Source organism: Orbicella franksi, chromosome 3 (genome assembly GCF_964199315.1).
Source record: "Orbicella franksi chromosome 3, jaOrbFran1.1, whole genome shotgun sequence".
Classification (NCBI taxonomy): domain Eukaryota; kingdom Metazoa; phylum Cnidaria; class Anthozoa; order Scleractinia; family Merulinidae; genus Orbicella; species Orbicella franksi.
Genome location: NC_138147.1, coordinates 12,036,669 through 12,053,776, shown reverse-complemented (window position 1 = coordinate 12,053,776; position 17,108 = coordinate 12,036,669). Strand labels below are relative to the sequence as shown.

Sequence of the window (17,108 nt, the reverse complement as noted above, 5' to 3'; positions counted from 1 at the left end):
AGCAGAGATGGCGGTCTCTACAGAGTCTTCAATCAGTTCTGACAAGGTTTGTTTTATCATTTACCTAAATCCCACTATCGATCAATCCGGTACTAAATTTATTTTGTTTAATCACGTTTGAGGAAATAATGCTTGGGAATCTCGTGGTGAAATGAAATACGTTGGTATGATTCATTTTGCCAAGAAGTCATTAAATATTTCTGCTAACTCGACTCGACGTAACTCGCCGATACGTAACGAGACGAGACGTAACGTAACTCCACAGTACGTCGATATTTCATATCAATTGATATAAAACAAATTGCTACTATTTCAAGGAACTAAATATAACCACTAAATGATAGATCAAATAATATTGTAAGGCCATTTACCGTGCAAAGACGAGTTCCAACAACGTGGCAAATTCAGTTCAGCACTTTCAGCGTTCCAGTGGTTCTGCCGGCCAAACATTTGGTTGACTTCGCTGAAGTTTTCAATGTCATGTTAATTGCACTTCTTAAACAAATCATGCGGTATTTGTTCCTTCCCCGAAGCTTGGACTTTGCTCAAACTTTCAAACTTCGCGTGCATTAGACTCCTGCACAACGTGGTTTCACGAAGGAACAGTTTCACTCGTGCAACAAATCTTGAATAAATTAATTTTCAAAAATGGTTACCATTCTTAGCGATTGGTCAAACACAAACAATAACATAAGCGCCCAAATTCGTTATGCATGTGTAACTCCGGAACTTTTTCATGGGTAACTGGTATTTAAAATTTCTTGGGAAAGATTTCAGAAACATTGGAAACGCGAACGATTAGAAAAGTTCCTGAAGAATCCGAGAATTGTTGAATTTCCAGGGGAAAATTTTTAACTTTCAAATTCAAAATGGAAATTCAGAATTCAAAATTTAAAAATAGACCAGAAATCCTTTGAGTCTTTTTCTATGCAATTCACTGTTTGATTTCCCTATTTTTTAGCTGCTTTGCAGAATTACATTTTTTTAACATTCTAAAATAATTTTGGATTAATTTTACATCAATTTTCGTTATTTTGTGCCTTTCTGAGGAAATCGTAAGATTGAAATGGTGGACCTTTGATGACAGAAGTTTTCAAGACATCGTGAGATCATCTCACTTGTACGAAGACAAAGAACACTTTCACTTCGACCAAAAATTCCGGAAACTTCATAAGAAAAGCAAATGGTTTGGAGAGTTTCTGAAATATTTTTTCAGGAAACTCGGGGATTCCGTTCCATTTAATTTTACTTCCGGAATTGGTATTTCGGAAATTCAACAGTTTTCGGATTTTTCCGGAAACTTTCCCAGGAAATTTCCCTCTTCGAAAGTTACGGAGTGCTTTGGCCGAATAGAAACGCCCTCGAGATCTGCTGAATTTCTGAAATGCGCATGTTGTTCAACCGAGAATTCAATCAGAATATCAATTAAATTCAATCAATTCAACCAATCCCTGGCGCCCACGTTGGATGACAAACAAAAGAAGCCAGTAAATCTTGTTTTTGTCATCAAATATGGCAGCCATAACGACACTTGAAAACCAAGAGAAACGTGCTGGACAAAAGTGGCCAAACAAAATAATTCCTTCTGGACAAGCCCTGTTTAACACTAGCGGGGGTTATAGGGGTCTTATAAAAGTGTGGTCGATAGAGTATCTGTAGTATATAAGGGGACGGGTGTTGGAGAGGTGACGTAAAGGCATTCGAGCATCAGGTAAAGTGGTGTATTAGTGCCCCAGTTTTTACTCACATAAAACTACTCGGTTTAATAGGGGCCATACAACGTGTGGCCGATACAGTATTTGTAGCATAAGGGGACGGATGTTGAAGAGTAGAGCAGCAGGCTAAGTGGGGTATTACAGTGCCCCAGTTCAGTTGTACTCAATGAAAACTAGACGGGGTAATAGGGGCCATATAACGTGTGGCCGATATAGTATTTGTAGTTTAAGGGAACAGAATTTGGAGAGGTAACGGAAAGGCGGTAGGGCATCAGGCTAAGTGGGTTTCTACAGCGGCCCGGTTTTTACTGGGGCGCTGTGGGCGGGGGTGAGAATTTGATGTTTAGGCTGCAGAACGCCAATCACTGTCCATCGCGCCACGAGAAATCCTTTGTTCATCCATTGTCACGAAAATTCCTCCTCGAATTTCGAATCCACGGAATACGAAGCCTGTTATCCAAGAAGCACAATCAATTCCCTTTCTTCATTTTTATTCTAAATAGCCATATTAAAATATTCAACCTTCAAATCTGTAATAACAGTTGTACAAACGGCGCATTTGGTCAATTGAATTCCATTCAATAAATCTATCGTCTTTTAACTGAATGTCAATTATAATTTCATTTGCATTTTCCCTGAGAAAAATAATCTATTCCCAACTACAATAATTCTGAAACCCCCAGAGGTGCTACTGACCTCTTCTGTAAGGTATTTGCGTCACGCGATTTTTATTGTGCCATACAAATTGATCACGGAAGTTAACCACTTGTAAGTGCTAAAATCACTAAACTATTGTCTAACTTGAAAATGGCAAAATTATATTTCATCTTCGCACTCGTACCTAAAATAAAATTAGTTTCGCTGAAGTACGTGTACGTTTGATGAAAACTGATTGAAGACACATCCTGTGAATTGTATCTGTGCATTAAATAAGAATTCAAACTTGCATGTGCTTACGAGGGCGAATAGTAGGAGAATAAATAGTACAATATTCCCTCTTACTCATTCATCTACAAAACATGTTTTCTAATACATTAAATACTACAACGATTGATGTGAAAAAATGGTAAAATTCCAAAATGTATAAGATTCACCTTAGCTTGGAAGCCTTGCCTCTCTTTTATCCAGAGAATCATTGAATTATTTGTAAACGAAATTGTTGGCAATGCAACATTGCAAACTTTCATGCCATTTACTATTTTCTCGCGCACGCTTGTAAAGTGAACAACGCTACACTCTGCTCAAACGCTGCTAAGATTGGCAGTTTTAAACTGCTTTGAACATTAAAATGCTTGGTGACAGTCTTATGAAAAAAAAATGAAACTACCAGTGAAGCTTATTTCCTATTTTCTTCACTGACTTTCCAATCTTTGGGAAATTGGTTTCATTTAAGGAATTATAAATGGGGAATGAGAGAAACCCATTCAGAATTCCCTGAGTGACACCAGTCAATCAAAATGTCTTCTCGTTCCAGTCTCTTCCCCAGTGCGCGCAGCTACTAGTGTATGAATCTGCTTCCTTCGCAAGAGCCGTTGTGTCAGTGGAGTCCGAACTTCTCCTCAATGCGTTTGTTTCTTTATGAAGCATTTCACCTCTAACTTGACTGTAGCTACACAGGGGAGGTAGGTTCTTTAGGCTCTACTTTGACCGTCTGCTGTACCTCATCATAAAGATTCTTGGCATAGTTTATCTTCTGCGCCACCTAATTAACATGAAGGAATTGGCAAATCTTACTATCACGTACATTGCAACATTTCGGCTGTGTCTGGCGTTGTTTGGAAAGGCTTTGTTCGCCATTTCAACAAACAAGCAAGCAAGAAACAAAGCAAGAAAGCAACATAAAACAAGATTTGTACACGTAAACAGTTTGTCTGGTAAACCAGCCATAAATAACCATAGAACGGTATGCCAAACAAGCAGTACACGAATAAACAAAGGGAATTCTACAGATATATAGGTTTTTTGATGAACCAGCTATATTGCTTACAAACTAGGGACAGATAAAACAAGCAAACCAACAAAAAAAAAAATGCAAACGAAGGATTTAAACAAGTAGCCATGAACGTGAGTCGTCTTTCCAATAATATGGAATTCCAGGGGGTACTAACCCGTGACGAACTAGCATACCATCCAAGAGGGCGAGAGTAAAAATACTCTTAGATAGTCCTTGCCCCATGTATGGAGCGCCGGCCTGAAAGTCCACTTAATTACCTTAAAAATAACGCAAATGAAACGAACGGTACAGACCTTTTGTGCGACGGTGTTTTTATCACATCTAACCCTCGGTCTTTTACTGGGGTTCTTGGATGGTGTCGGTACACTGCTGTTATCAGCCTTCATCACAAGCTCAATGTAATCCTTGCCGTCTGAACAAGCAAAATGAAAGTACGACTTGCTTCCACTTGATTCATTCTCACTGGTTGCATCATTGTATTGGGGATTTTTGTGTTACCCTCTGGCGGGCACTGTTGTCCTCCCCACCCCACCCTAACGAACAAGCGGCTCTACTGCCAGCTAATGATACAGATATTACAGTGTGGTGACACGTGACTTCAAACATTTCCCCCTCAGAAAAAAGGGGGGGAAATGCATGAAATTGGTTACTTGCTTTCTTCACCGTGGTAGGCAATGCTTAACTGTAAACCTCGTCCTCACTTAAAACTATTGGTGTTGCTGTGATTGAAATAATATTAGGCTGTATAGCTACGCAGAGACATCCATCGCGGCCTGCGTTGACATAGTGGTATTCAATCTCAAAATATCGTCAAAGGCAACTCTACCCGCTTCTTACTAGCATAGACACGTATGGTGGCCCATTCTATGTTTTCAAGCCATGTTTGTATGCAAAACAGTCGCCAAAATGGCCCGACTTGAAACAGAACCAAGGCTTGAGTCCAAATACCATTGGCTCAAGCCCCACCCCCAAGTAAATTAACCCAACCCACTCCGACATGCACTTACCGCTGGGGAGAGGCTGGCATTCATAAAGCTCGGAAAAGCGCACCAGCAGAACAATAGCTTCCGGAGAGGGGGTCCCACGGGCACGTACAAAGTACACCCCTTCTGTAGTGACGATGGCTTTCAGGCGGTCCTCTTTGTCACGTCTAACAGTCTCAGACAACACAAACCTAGCAAAACAAGGACAGGTTAGATTGTGATTAACAAATCTACGACCGTCTAGGTAAAGTGTCGGAAGCAATCAGGCAATTAGTTTGGTTTTGGTTTTGCCATGGTTTGAGATTGGCAGGCTGAATAGTCTTATTGGTAAGTAGTTGGTTTGGTTTTGATTTTACGACACTCAATTGAATTTTTAACACCTCTATTCTTCATATGAAATTAGAATGTAAGTAGCATAAAGATGTTCGCAATTAATGGTCGTCTCAATCATGTTCCATAGAACTCTCTTCAAAACAGAAAACCAAACATACAAGCGAGATAATGCCGATAGCTATGATCTTGGTACACTGCCACAACTGAAAATGTCATCTTTAGGTGTTTCTTTTCGGAAGCAAAGCCAAAAACGCCCCGAAAAACACTCGATTTTCTCGCTTTCTTGACAATTCTCCTCCACGTTTTCACAGTCTTAATCAAGACCAGCGACATCATTGCAGTCTGTTACACCAAACAACTGTTAACACATATTTCCTTACTTTTCGTTAAAATTTCCTTCATTTAACTTCAACATTATTTCCTGGCCCTCAGCGTGGGTTGAAGTGAACTTTGGGATAGCACCACTTGGTCCAAAACAATTCCTTCGCAGGCGTGCTTGTTTTGGCGGGAGATACCTGGAGCTGCGTGTAGCCTGGCCGCGGACTGCTGCTGCGGTACCAGATGCAAAGTCAAGAACACCAGCGGTGGGCTTGGCAACTGTTCCCACGATTCCTTTACCTATACCAGTTATGAAACCCTGAAAATGGATGCAAAGTTTTGTTTTACGGCGGCAAAAAACCCTAGCAGATTAACGGTTTACTCGTATTTAAAAGGTTTTGTTTTAATTGTTAACGCAGCCCAAAAGTAAAGTACGACTAGTTGAGCTACCCTATTTGATGAATCAAAAAGCCTAAATAGCTTTTCGGTTACCCTCAACGGCAATCCTGAGTCTAGGAAGCCTGATTAAAATCCTGGTTATCGAGAATAATGCTAAGGGTATCCTGTTTGTGGTTAGCCCTGAGTAATGGTGACTGTAACCTGATAAACACATGAAAGACACATTGACTGATGATTTGATTCAGAGACATTTCACTCATAAGTAGTTTGGTCTATCACAAGTTAATTGGCTAAAATTATCTTAGTTAATGTCGATGGTCCGAAATTTTACTGCATGTAGAACCCGAAACAGGACAAAATCAACAGCGTATTAATTTTTTCCCCACACAATTTTAAAACGTTTTGAAGCATACAAGCGATAAGAACAACGGCATTCACCAAAAGGGAATCATGTCTTGATGAGCCACGAAATCCACTGTTGCGGTCTTTTCTTATATTACTGCATCCATTTCCGCCATTTACCGCCTCCCTAAAATTCATCATTTAGCAAGGAGGTAAAAATTTATCTTAAGGTTTGTTCTCCAATAGTAAACTGACAGACTGGCACACGTGTCAAGCACGTGAAAGTGAACTTACTGACAGTCCAGCGTTATGCGCGCCCTCAATTGGCTGCGTCACAATACTGGTGAGTCCACCAACAAGGCCCATACCCAGGCCCTTGACACCAGCCACAAAGTGATCCTTGGAGCTACTGAACCTCTCGGCCCTCATCGCGTCACGGCTCTCTTGGAATTTGCTGTCCATTGACGCATTCCACAAACCATCAGACAAGGAGCCTGTGATCTGCAAAAAAAAACAACAAAACAAAACAAATGAAAATGCAAATAAAATTCCAATTATAAGCCACGGTTTGATATTCGGTGGGCTTCTTTTCCAGGAGGCTCGTCGAGGGAGCTTTGCATCGCAAGGGATTTTGCGTTTCAAGTGTTTAGGCTTAAGTAAAAAGGATGTTATGTGTTAAAAGGGTGTTATGTGTCAAAAAGTTTACAAATGCATTCAAGAATATCACACCATCAACCCCCCCCCCCCCCTCCAACATAACGATATGAAGGCGAAACAAATTCTACAGTGGTTACAAGAACATTGCAGGTCTGTGAGGATACTCCAACGACAAAATGCAAACCAAGCTGTATAACGTTTCCTCGATCTAAATATAAACCCACGGGTAAAAATTACGTCGAGGGAATCGGGGCATAACCGAAAAGAGTTTTGTTTCTGAGATTTGGGGTTGGAGAAGGCCACTTTTTTGAAAGGCTTATTCAACAGTTTGTTAGACTTACTTTAGCCGCGGAGTCAGAGACTCCATGAGCCACGTTCAAAAACAAGCCTCCCACATTGCCCCTCTTTACCAGTCCTTCCAGGCCAGATGACACGTCATTTAACAATCCCATGGGATTACCGAGGAAATCAACTGAGCCTACGATAGCTGCTGCTTGACTGCGGATTTCCTGTTAAACGTAACCACTTTGATTACTGTAATTCTATGAGGTGACACTGAGCAGTGTCTTTTTTCTTTCACCTTTTTCTCTTTATCTTTGTACAACTAATAAAACTACATGAGAATATTGATTTCCAAAGCACTAAATTCTCTTAACAGAAAACTATACAACAACTTACGGAAATATGTAAAAGGGACTGAAGAGAATTTCTGTGCTGATCTTACGGTTAACACGGACACAAACTGAAGGTGACGCATAGGTGAAGCATAAGTTACCAAAAAATGACTAATATTTCACAATCAACTACTTTTGTTACAAAACGAACAGAAGAGAGAGCCAAAAGACTCTATGGATTCGACAACTTGAAGTAGTGTCCCTCAATTAAGGAACCCATATAAAGATCATTACGTTTAAGAGTAACGATGTCTTCCACTGGCTCTCACGATTAGTCTAAATACACCTACTGAACGTCCCTAATCATTCCCAAGACTTACTATGAAAGGCTTGCCGGTCATATGTTATTCCACGGTAACGGTCATACAACAAGCTAAAGAAACCGGCTAGGCTGTAATTCAGTAATTTACTGAAAATTACTAATTCGATGGTTTGCACCTAATGGTACTGAGTTCAAAACGTACCTCAGTGTAATGTTTACTCATGGAGTCCAGGTGAGAGGACATCGTGTCAAATGGATGAGACCGTGAGAACGATTCTACAACATAAAAGGGAAAGAATTATGTTTTGGATAGTAAACATACCCATGAAATACCAAAAACATACTGCCAGGACAATTTTTTGGTGACAATAAAGAAGAATATAATGTGATGCTATAAAATTCAGAATGATGACGTTATTTCCTGAACTTACGAAACAATAAAAAAAAGAGCAAAAGAAACCGTTGAAATAAGTGTGTAGAGATACGAAATTAAATGATTCAGCGCATAGCTAGGTTTCAATTTTTGCCTTACTCCCAGTCAGACGTTTTCGTGTTTATATTCGTCAGCCTTTGGTTATTGGAGAATTCCCTTAACATTGCTCATAATGAGGTTAAGGAGACATCAGCAGCAGCTTGAGATCAGTCCATTTTTCTCAACCTTTGCAAATATTAGCACACGTGGCTTTAACATAAAGCATGTCAAAGGTAACTATGTGTTCGCTTGGCTGAAAAAATGATGTGTAACAAGTCCTATGCAATCAGAATTGGTTCTCACTTCCATACGAGCAAAACCAAACTAAACCCTTCTTTACTTAGACCCTTAACTTTGTCCGTGTTTAGCACCGGCTTCATGACTTTGTTTCGAGTGTTTTGGGGTTCATTTCGTTATGTGGGATAACACTAAATTGATTTAAGAGAGTGGCTACAAAGTCTTTCCAACATCCAGGTTTGTGTACCAACCTAAGTCAATAGTAGCATCCTCCAAGTTAACAAGAATAAGACCAAGGCTGCTTTTGAGACTCTGAAGATCTTCCGGAAGCCGGCCTGCACTTGACACTGATAACTTAAGCTGAGTGGAGTTCAGCTGAAGGTGCTCAAAGTAATAGCGCTTTGATGAACCTGATGAGCTTGGCAATGTCGGCCTAAAAAGTAATCTGGATGTTAACAATTTGTCTCACTGTTGAGTTCCGAATGTAATAACTTGCACAAATGTGAACAAATCCCGAAGGTAGAGATCCCTCCCCCACCCCCCTCTCCGAAAGTTACGACGGGTCTGATTGTAGCGAATTCAGTAAACGTAAATCAGAGGCGGATCTATGGGAGGGGCCAGGAGGGGCCCGGAGGGTCCCACCCACACCCTTATATAGGGTAAAAAAAAAAAAATTCACAAAAGGAAGAAAAGCCTGCAGGGCAAACAACCTCCACCTCAACCTCCCCCCTACTCCTCCTTAGCTCAAGGTCTGTATGCGCCACTGTAAGTAGCAAATACATGTATAACAAGCTGTACCAAACTGGCCTGATGTTTGTTAAGATGGTACTTATTCCAAAGACAATATATTACTCTATTCGGATGTGAGAAAAAAAAAAAATCTTAATTGACCCAATGGGGGTTTACAAGGACTAATGTAAATAAAATCCTTGCTGCGGGCCATATACTTTTTTTACCTTCCTACACAGAATATAAACAAATCTTATACAAAATATAGACTGATTCCTTCTGCATAGTATTATTATTTTATTACTCTTTTTCATCATCGTCACTCATCCACGTATGGGCCACGCTTTAGCTAACTTGAAATCGGCAACTTTTCGAAAGAAGCGATAGCAAAAGGCGGCTACATTCGAAGGTATCTAGGGCTTTTTACGTTCATAACTTTACAGTTGTCAGTAGCTAGCTAAAAAACACACTAAGTACTTGGAACGAACTTAAATTTGGATTCTGCTCATAGGACGCTAAGACGAAAGATAGAAATAGTGAAACCTTTGTGTGGCATAAAGACACTCGTCGTCCTCTTGGTTTGCAGCCGTGATGTCATCATCCTGCTGTACATAACCAAAGAACTGAAGCAGCTTCAACAGCAATAATTCCTCAATCTGGAGAGTCATTTTACGCAGGGACACGTCCAGCGTCTGTAACGATCAGAAAAGACATTGACAGCAACATTTACAACCCGTCTTCTCTCTTCCAAAACGTCTGCGTGCCTCCAAGAGTTACCAAGATAAGCAAGATGTATTCTTACTTAGTATAAATCTACCAGCGAACGAATGTCGTTCTGTTATTGGCTACGTTAATCATTATCTGTACTGTTGTAGATACTGAGTAGCCTAGCAGCTTGCAGTTAACAAAATGGCCGCGTCTTCTTTGCGTTTTTAAAGTATCTGTGAAGAGGATTTAGAAATTTGGTAGTCAAAGCAATGCCCGGAAAGATAATTAAATGAATTTACGTTTCATTTGAACTTCTAACAATTGTCAATTATCCTCGCGTGGCGCGACCTATTTATATCATTATTTAATTAAAACGGGAACCTGGCTCATTGTTTAAGTTTTGAACGACTAGCAGATTTAAACTTAAACAATTAGATTATTCGCTCTCGATTTCTATGCGTGATAGTTTACGAGGGCGCGCTATAGAAATCTAGAGCTCATTATCTAATTGTTTTAACGATATCAGTATTTCAAGTCTAAAAAGTAAGCCGACGATGACAACCACCGTAATTGTCAAAGTGCTCACCTTGAATATTTCGACATTAGGAAGTCTGCTTCGTTCTTTAGAAGCTGACACGAGAAGTGTTGGTTGTTGTTGGGCTATGGTCTCTTCCTTAGAGCCCTTTTCAGGGAGGGAGAGGTAGAGTAACACTGGAAGCTGACTGGCGAAGATTTGGTTATCAATCTACAAATAGAGAAAAATAGAAACGTGACTGGAAACGCGCACTGACAGACAAGGACACCCTTTCCAAAAATGTCTTTCAGAATGTAACCTTACATCACATGGGGAATACTATACTCGTGAGAACGAGAGCTTTGAAACCTGACCAGCATAGCGCACAATGATTATCATGAACACACGACTCATTCGTTCACTCTGTGGCCTAACCAGTAAGATACTTCGAGGCCATATCGTTCAATCGCTTCCTATAGAAGCAGCAGGTGTGAAGGCCTGGTAGGAAAAAAGATGGCGACTGGTACATTTACCCATAGTTCTTAGCGTACGAAAACTTAAGCAATGTTCATAAAAACGTACAGAAAAGTTATAAAATCTTCAAACCTAGGCTGCACAATGTCCTTAGTACAGAGACAAGTATTGGAAAAATTTGGCTTTCTTTGTGCCCTATAGGCTTTGTTAGGTTCGCAAGGTATTGTGGTAAAATGTACAGCCGCTATCCTTTTTCCTGCGGTGGATTACCGCGCAAAACCAAGTAACTAAACCGTAGTAATCTACTGGACCTTCTACTCTATAAGATTGAGCAACCACTAGTGCAGGCGCCAGAATTTTTTTTGTCATAGCTTCGTGTTTGGTGTTAGGTTTTCGCGTAATTAGTTTCCTTTGTTTTGTGGCCTTTTTGTACATGTTATGTTCATTTGCATACTCTATATGTTCGGTTCGCGCGTAATTTATTTTAGTCAGTAGCGGTTTTAGTTTCTGGATACACCTTGTTTAGATCTACAAGTTTTACAGTTCGTCTTTGGTTTTGGTCGTCACATTCGTCTTTTTTCGTGTTCATTCTACGTTTGGGTACAATTAAATTTGACTAGATATGGATACGTGTAACAAGCGTGTGCGACAATGACTAGAGTTAGTGAAGTCAGGGTAAATAAAGAACTGTAACAACGCCCGTAACATACAACCCTATAAACACGGACCTGAATGCGTCCTACGCTGCCTTCTAATGTTTCCACCTTGGAAGTTCTTAAGTAATCCACCTGGAAATAAAAAGCATATTTCCAATCAAACTCTTCTCCGCATCAATCCAATGGAAGGGTGCTGTCTTAACTACCTTTAAATACACGTAAGGAGAGTCTAGAGACAGGCCCGAAAATCCGACTTCGTCAAAAAGACTCTGTTCGGGAGAGCTATTTTCAGAAGTAACGTCTTAAAGTTCCAGCGAGTTCAAATGTTTGTGAGATCTGTGAAAAGTTTGAAATAACCGTCGATTAACCAAGGCGGCCGATGGAATTTACGTAAAAATGAGCATTTTCAACAGGCCAGTGAAGTGAAGTGAAAGACTTTATTTAATGAGGGTGACCCGTGACAGTAACTTAAGTTACTGATAAACTTGGGGCCCTCAGCTTAAAATAATTAGAATGCTAAAAATATATTATTTACAATAAAATGCTAAAATACGATATTATTTACAATCAGTCCAGGAAAACGGAACCTTGCGTTGATTTCATTTTTGCACAGTTTGTAATTTATGCTTTGAGCATTTCTTCGAGGTTAATATCATCTTGAAGAAACCTACAAACTGATTTCAACTGATCTGAAAGAGTCGTAACTCTTTCAGTACACAAATGTTTCGACAAACAAAGAGGTTAAAAAAAAATTATGCTATGGGTGGAAGTTTATCAAATTTTACCACAAAAAACCTTCATCGAGTAAGTAAAGGATACAATCAGCTGGCCTGACCGCACAGTCCACAGGCCCCGGGCTAATGGATACGACTTCATTGATTGGTTAGACCGAGAACTCTGAGTAAACATAATACAATGTAAAATTACAGACGTCACAGCTGACGTCACAGCTGACGTCAAATAGGTCGTGATAGGTAACATCACATATTTAGGTATCGGCTGCTGCTTCTGGGAATGTCTGCGATATTCAGTTAAGCTTGTACTGATACTGTCTGATTAGGACTAAGAATTGGCTCCCAAGGATCATGAGATAAGCTGCACTGATAAACAAATAACAACAACTAAGTCGCCAAGATGGGAACTCTAGTTTTGCAAAAAAAAAAACAGGCCAGAGTAGATATCGTGAATCCCCAGTAATAAACTCAAGGACTTGATGATTCATCGCAAGAAACACCACATTAGACCAATTTTAATTATTTACGGGTGGTATACCTGTATTTGCTCCAAATTAATAAAGACGAGTTCTTCTGGAACAGAGTTAATAACCGACACACCAATCCCTCCAACCAAACGAATCTGCACCTCAAGAGCAGATGAGTCTCCCTCGGTGCCCAGGCTGCTCACGGTTGCTTGGCGCATAGCACCTTTCTGTTCCACTACCATCCAGTCCTTCTCTGGTTCTTCCTCAGACTAATAACAAGTTAATGATTAGTTTATTCTCTTAGTATCTGAAAGGGATACCTCAACGCTATGGTGGCTTATTGGATCAGAACATTTCCGGTCTTTTTGCTCACTTATATTTTGGCGAGAAAATAAAAGACCTGATGTAATTTTGATCTCGTGTAAGTGATTACGAAAGCGATACTTTCAATACGCTCTCACATAAACAATTCAGTAACAGTAATTTAGCTCAATTCCCAGAGAATGTCAAGAACTAAGGGAAATAAAATGCTGAAAATTGTTAACAACATAAGCAACCTTGATAACGAAGACGCAAACTTTTACGCTGCGATCACCTTCATTTTTAGAAATTGTCAAAGATGTTTTTTCTCTTTAGGAATTTTACTCTGCCAGCTCAAAGGAGCTGGTGTTTTTCTATCTCAGTCAGATATTTTCAGGTTTCCTACAATTTAAAGCCAATTTTGTGTTTTGGCTAAAATAACTCAAAATGCCGTGACTGCGCTCCTTTAAAGAAGAGAACTGCGGACTCAGTCCGGCCTAGTGGACCGACAATCACTGTCAACTGGTATTTGTTCCATGGGCTGTCAAATTTTCAAAAAATAAAAAATAAGGGAATATTAAGATAATACCAGGCGAACGTTAGTCTTCAACGCATGCCTTAGTCTTTGCAGTCCATACCTGTTGTAAGCTGTCAGCAATCTGCAGGACTCTGGTTGGTCCATCTGCCAGGATCTTGACTCCAAGACAACCAGAGCCAGGCCTCAGTTTACACGTGCTGATGCACTGTTCAACTGGAATTTGACTATCTTTAGTGATGTTTGCTGGTCCAAGCACTGCGTCCATACCTGCAATTAATACAAGCGTTGTTTAACGCTGCCATACAAAGCTTAAATTTACATATTAAAAAGTCAAGATAGGCTCTCGCAGGTAAGATAGTTCAGCTGAGCAGTGTCTCAATGTTTTCTCCACATAATACGTTAACAAAGGAAAAAATTCAAAACCAAATAAAATCATTTTCTCTGCACCAAGAAGGGTAAAACTGGAACAAGAATTTAAGGAAATTATTTCTGATCCCAAGTTTTTCTGTTAAAAAGACCTCCCATATCAGAATATCAACCATTTACGCATACTTTCCACCACTATAACACGAGAAATATGGCCTCTTTCAGGCTGCGACTTGCCAAGACCTTCAAATATTATGTCGTGCCATACTATTATTTGAGGTCGAACAACTCTTTACACTTGGAAACCAGTGGAAACTACACAAAAGACGTTGAAGAAGTTTCATTTCTTAACTGAAATTATATTCCTATGATAGATTGAAGCCTGCATTGCCAAACTAGATATACATGTGCTTGTTTACTTGCAACACTGACATGAGTCTTTCTAAAGGAACTATGTCACGGTTTACGCAACTTAAAAAGTTTAGCCTAAATTCATTTGTAATCCGTGTCAATCTTCTCCATCCTTAACCATCCTTCTTCCTTTACGGTTTCTTATTATCTCTTTGGTGTTTTTCTATGTTCGTAGCTCCCATTTTTAGATTACCTTCGATTTAAAGGCAATTTTGCACGTGGCCAAAATAACTCAAAATGCCGTACTGAAACTCCTTTAACGTGGAAACTGTTCACTGTACACTCACCATCTTTTAAGCCTTTGACTCCACCTCTCGGTTGTACATATAACCCTGGAAGGTCACACTTCATGCGATTATCCTGTTAATAATGACACAAGTAAAGATTGCAATGTGAGTTGAAAGTGAGTGATAAGGGGAAATATCCTAGATGCACAATAGCAAAGGGAGCCTTCCAAGAAAAGGTTTAAACTACTCTCCCGTATTATTCAGACAGCCAAGTAGGAACTCATCCGAGTGAGGAAAACGATTAACCTCAGCTGACGAATTACGCCAAACTTGTCCTACGTTCTTGTTTGTTTGTTTCCATAGATTTTTTTAAACTCCATTCAGTCCAGAGCCTCATATTTTAACTCACGGAGGAGGGGTAGAAGAATACGGTGTTGGAAGCCAGCTTGTTTTTCACTTTTTTTTCTGCACGCCTCACTTTCAAACTGACTTTCAGGTTTCGCCAAGGAGTTAGAACCCTTTCCAAACCCTCATCATCAACACCAGGTGTGTGGACATAAAATAATGATACTGATAAGGAGCACAAGTGAAATCAAATTTCTGTTTACCTCAGTGAAGGACCATGTCTGCGAGTGTATCCGCCTTGGGTTAGGCTTACTCAGCACCAGGCGCACGTACTTTCCACAGGTGGGAGGAGCTAAGCTGTCAATATCCAGCACAAGTCCAGCATTGGCTGACGACGGCTTCACAGACGGAGGTGAGGAGCCCTCGTGACGTAACAGGCCTTTACCAGTCACACGCCACAGCTGGGACCTTCTGTGGGGCTCCTGAGGAGTTATGAACAGTTACAAACATACATAAGTTACAAAGCAAAGCTAAGAAGTTGCACCAGTCAGTGAATTCAATTTAAAGCGCTTGCCATATGTCATTGAGGTATCGTTATTGTAGCAAATAAGGCGACATCATGTGTCGTGAATACACCATACTTAACTTGCCTTTTTCCTCTGTTTCAAACCGAGGCAAATCGTTCTCGTGAAAATGTGTTTGACTTGAAAAAAAACAATGATCTTTCTAAGCACAAGTAAGATATTGTACAAGGTCTTAGCTTGAAACAAAGGCAAAAAGTCAACTCCAAAATCGCCTGCTGGATTACGGAAGGGGGTACACCACGTAACACATGCAACTAACAATATAAAACCTGCCGTATCTGGCTTGAACGCTAGCTTGCTAACTTCAGTGATTCTTCCGAACGTTTCGCCAGTTTAAATTTTATCCTTAGAGCATACCTTCCTTCTTAACAGGACAGCTGAACCTTGTGGTACATCTAACACAAGCTCTCTCAAGTCGAGAGATGATTCATCTGTTGCTACAGCAGGTTTGAGATGAACTGAACCGCAATTGTGACCATCCACGCTGAAAAATGATTTCATCAGAGCACATCAATAAGAATTCATTTTTAACTGGAACCCATCACTATGTTATCCTCTGCAAGACACGCTCTACATGTTTTTCGTCTCGTAGGAAAGATGTTTACAAGATAAGTCAATTCTTCTGAGTACAGAACGCCTGTTTTCTTCTCATATTACCAATCTAACTCAAGCATTCGTTCAAAATAAAGCCCGAAAATGCCCCTGTCTTAGGAGAAGTGACCCTAAACGTAACTTTTAGACTTGTGTAACACTGTTATCGTCAAACCAGACGGGTTTTAGATGCAACCTTGTGACGTTCCAACATTAACTGACTCTTTGCTCGTGCAGCTTGCAACTTTCAATTCAAATTTTCTCGAGCAAGTGTCCCTCTGAGTTTGAACAAGTTGCGCTTTTCACCGTTGGTGTCCAAAGTATGAAATGGGTAACACCACTTCTGCGTCAAATAGGGCCAAAATTATTGCCCTATGAGCAACGATTTATCAATAAACCGCGATGAAGTAGCGATAGGTCGAGGTCAAATCGATTGCCAACCTGGGGACGAAGTTGGGAGAAGATTACCTGGAAAAAGTGTGTGTGAACACGACGTAGATGGGGTTATAGTAGTAAAGCCGTTCGCCTTCACCAAGATCTTGCATGTGATAACGTGTGTACGATCCACTTGCCATCACTCCAACAGATAACTCGGGTAACAGAGTGGGTTCATCCCATGAGTAGGGCACTTCAGAAAACAACGACAGTGTAGTTAATATACAAAAACTTTAAGTCTCACTGGTAGCTATCTCGCTCGTGAGTGAATCAGAGAACACAAATCCGAAAAATGCTCAAGACGGCTGCAAGGCGATAACCGTGTACACAATATTCACTTCGACCAATGGGTGGTTCGCGATTTGCAGTTTAAGCTAGTATTCAGCACTATTATACATTGTAGTCACCATCTGTCTTCTCATTGGCAAAAAGCCTACAGTTAATTCTGAGAAACAGCGCAACCTACAGATTATTCACTAATCTGCTAGCAGATTAGTGAATAATCCGTAGGTTGCGCGCGCAATGCATAATTTCCAAGAGCAATGTCAAGATCACGGACAGCGAAGTAAGAACATGGCTTGTCGAAAATCAACTGTGTTCGGTGCGATAATGCGTTTGACGTTATTTTCATTAAAACAATGTATAATAAAACAATTATTAGCTTCGGTTTTTGTGACACCCGA

The 17,108-nt window shown here is 40.2% G+C and overlaps 1 protein-coding gene across 4 annotated transcripts in view; it reads right to left on the bottom strand.

The window, feature by feature from the left end:
* Positions 1 to 2,189: 2,189 nt before the first annotated feature.
* Positions 2,190 to 17,108, bottom strand: part of LOC145481272 (intermembrane lipid transfer protein VPS13D-like) — an 82,393-nt gene continuing 67,474 nt past the window's right edge. For 2 of the 4 annotated variants that reach the window (XM_081459721.1, XM_081459722.1), the window contains exons 60-76: positions 16,459 to 16,618; positions 15,757 to 15,883; positions 15,079 to 15,297; positions 14,531 to 14,603; positions 13,567 to 13,733; positions 12,700 to 12,897; positions 11,500 to 11,559; positions 10,370 to 10,528; positions 9,619 to 9,767; positions 8,598 to 8,779; positions 7,840 to 7,913; positions 7,043 to 7,210; positions 6,339 to 6,545; positions 5,366 to 5,622; positions 4,677 to 4,843; positions 3,963 to 4,081; positions 2,190 to 3,417 (exon numbers count right to left, since the gene is read on the bottom strand). In XM_081459721.1, the coding sequence (XP_081315847.1) occupies positions 3,325 to 3,417; positions 3,963 to 4,081; positions 4,677 to 4,843; positions 5,366 to 5,622; positions 6,339 to 6,545; positions 7,043 to 7,210; positions 7,840 to 7,913; positions 8,598 to 8,779; positions 9,619 to 9,767; positions 10,370 to 10,528; positions 11,500 to 11,559; positions 12,700 to 12,897; positions 13,567 to 13,733; positions 14,531 to 14,603; positions 15,079 to 15,297; positions 15,757 to 15,883; positions 16,459 to 16,618 (2,579 nt within the window). In that variant the 3' untranslated portion in view covers positions 2,190 to 3,324. Of the gene's footprint in view, positions 3,418 to 3,962; positions 4,082 to 4,676; positions 4,844 to 5,365; positions 5,623 to 6,338; positions 6,546 to 6,816; positions 7,211 to 7,839; positions 7,914 to 8,597; positions 8,780 to 9,618; positions 9,768 to 10,369; positions 10,529 to 11,499; positions 11,560 to 12,016; positions 12,325 to 12,699; positions 12,898 to 13,566; positions 13,734 to 14,530; positions 14,604 to 15,078; positions 15,298 to 15,756; positions 15,884 to 16,458; positions 16,619 to 17,108 lie in introns of those variants that run through there. The other 2 variants (XM_081459723.1, XM_081459724.1) reach the window with 2 other exon arrangements.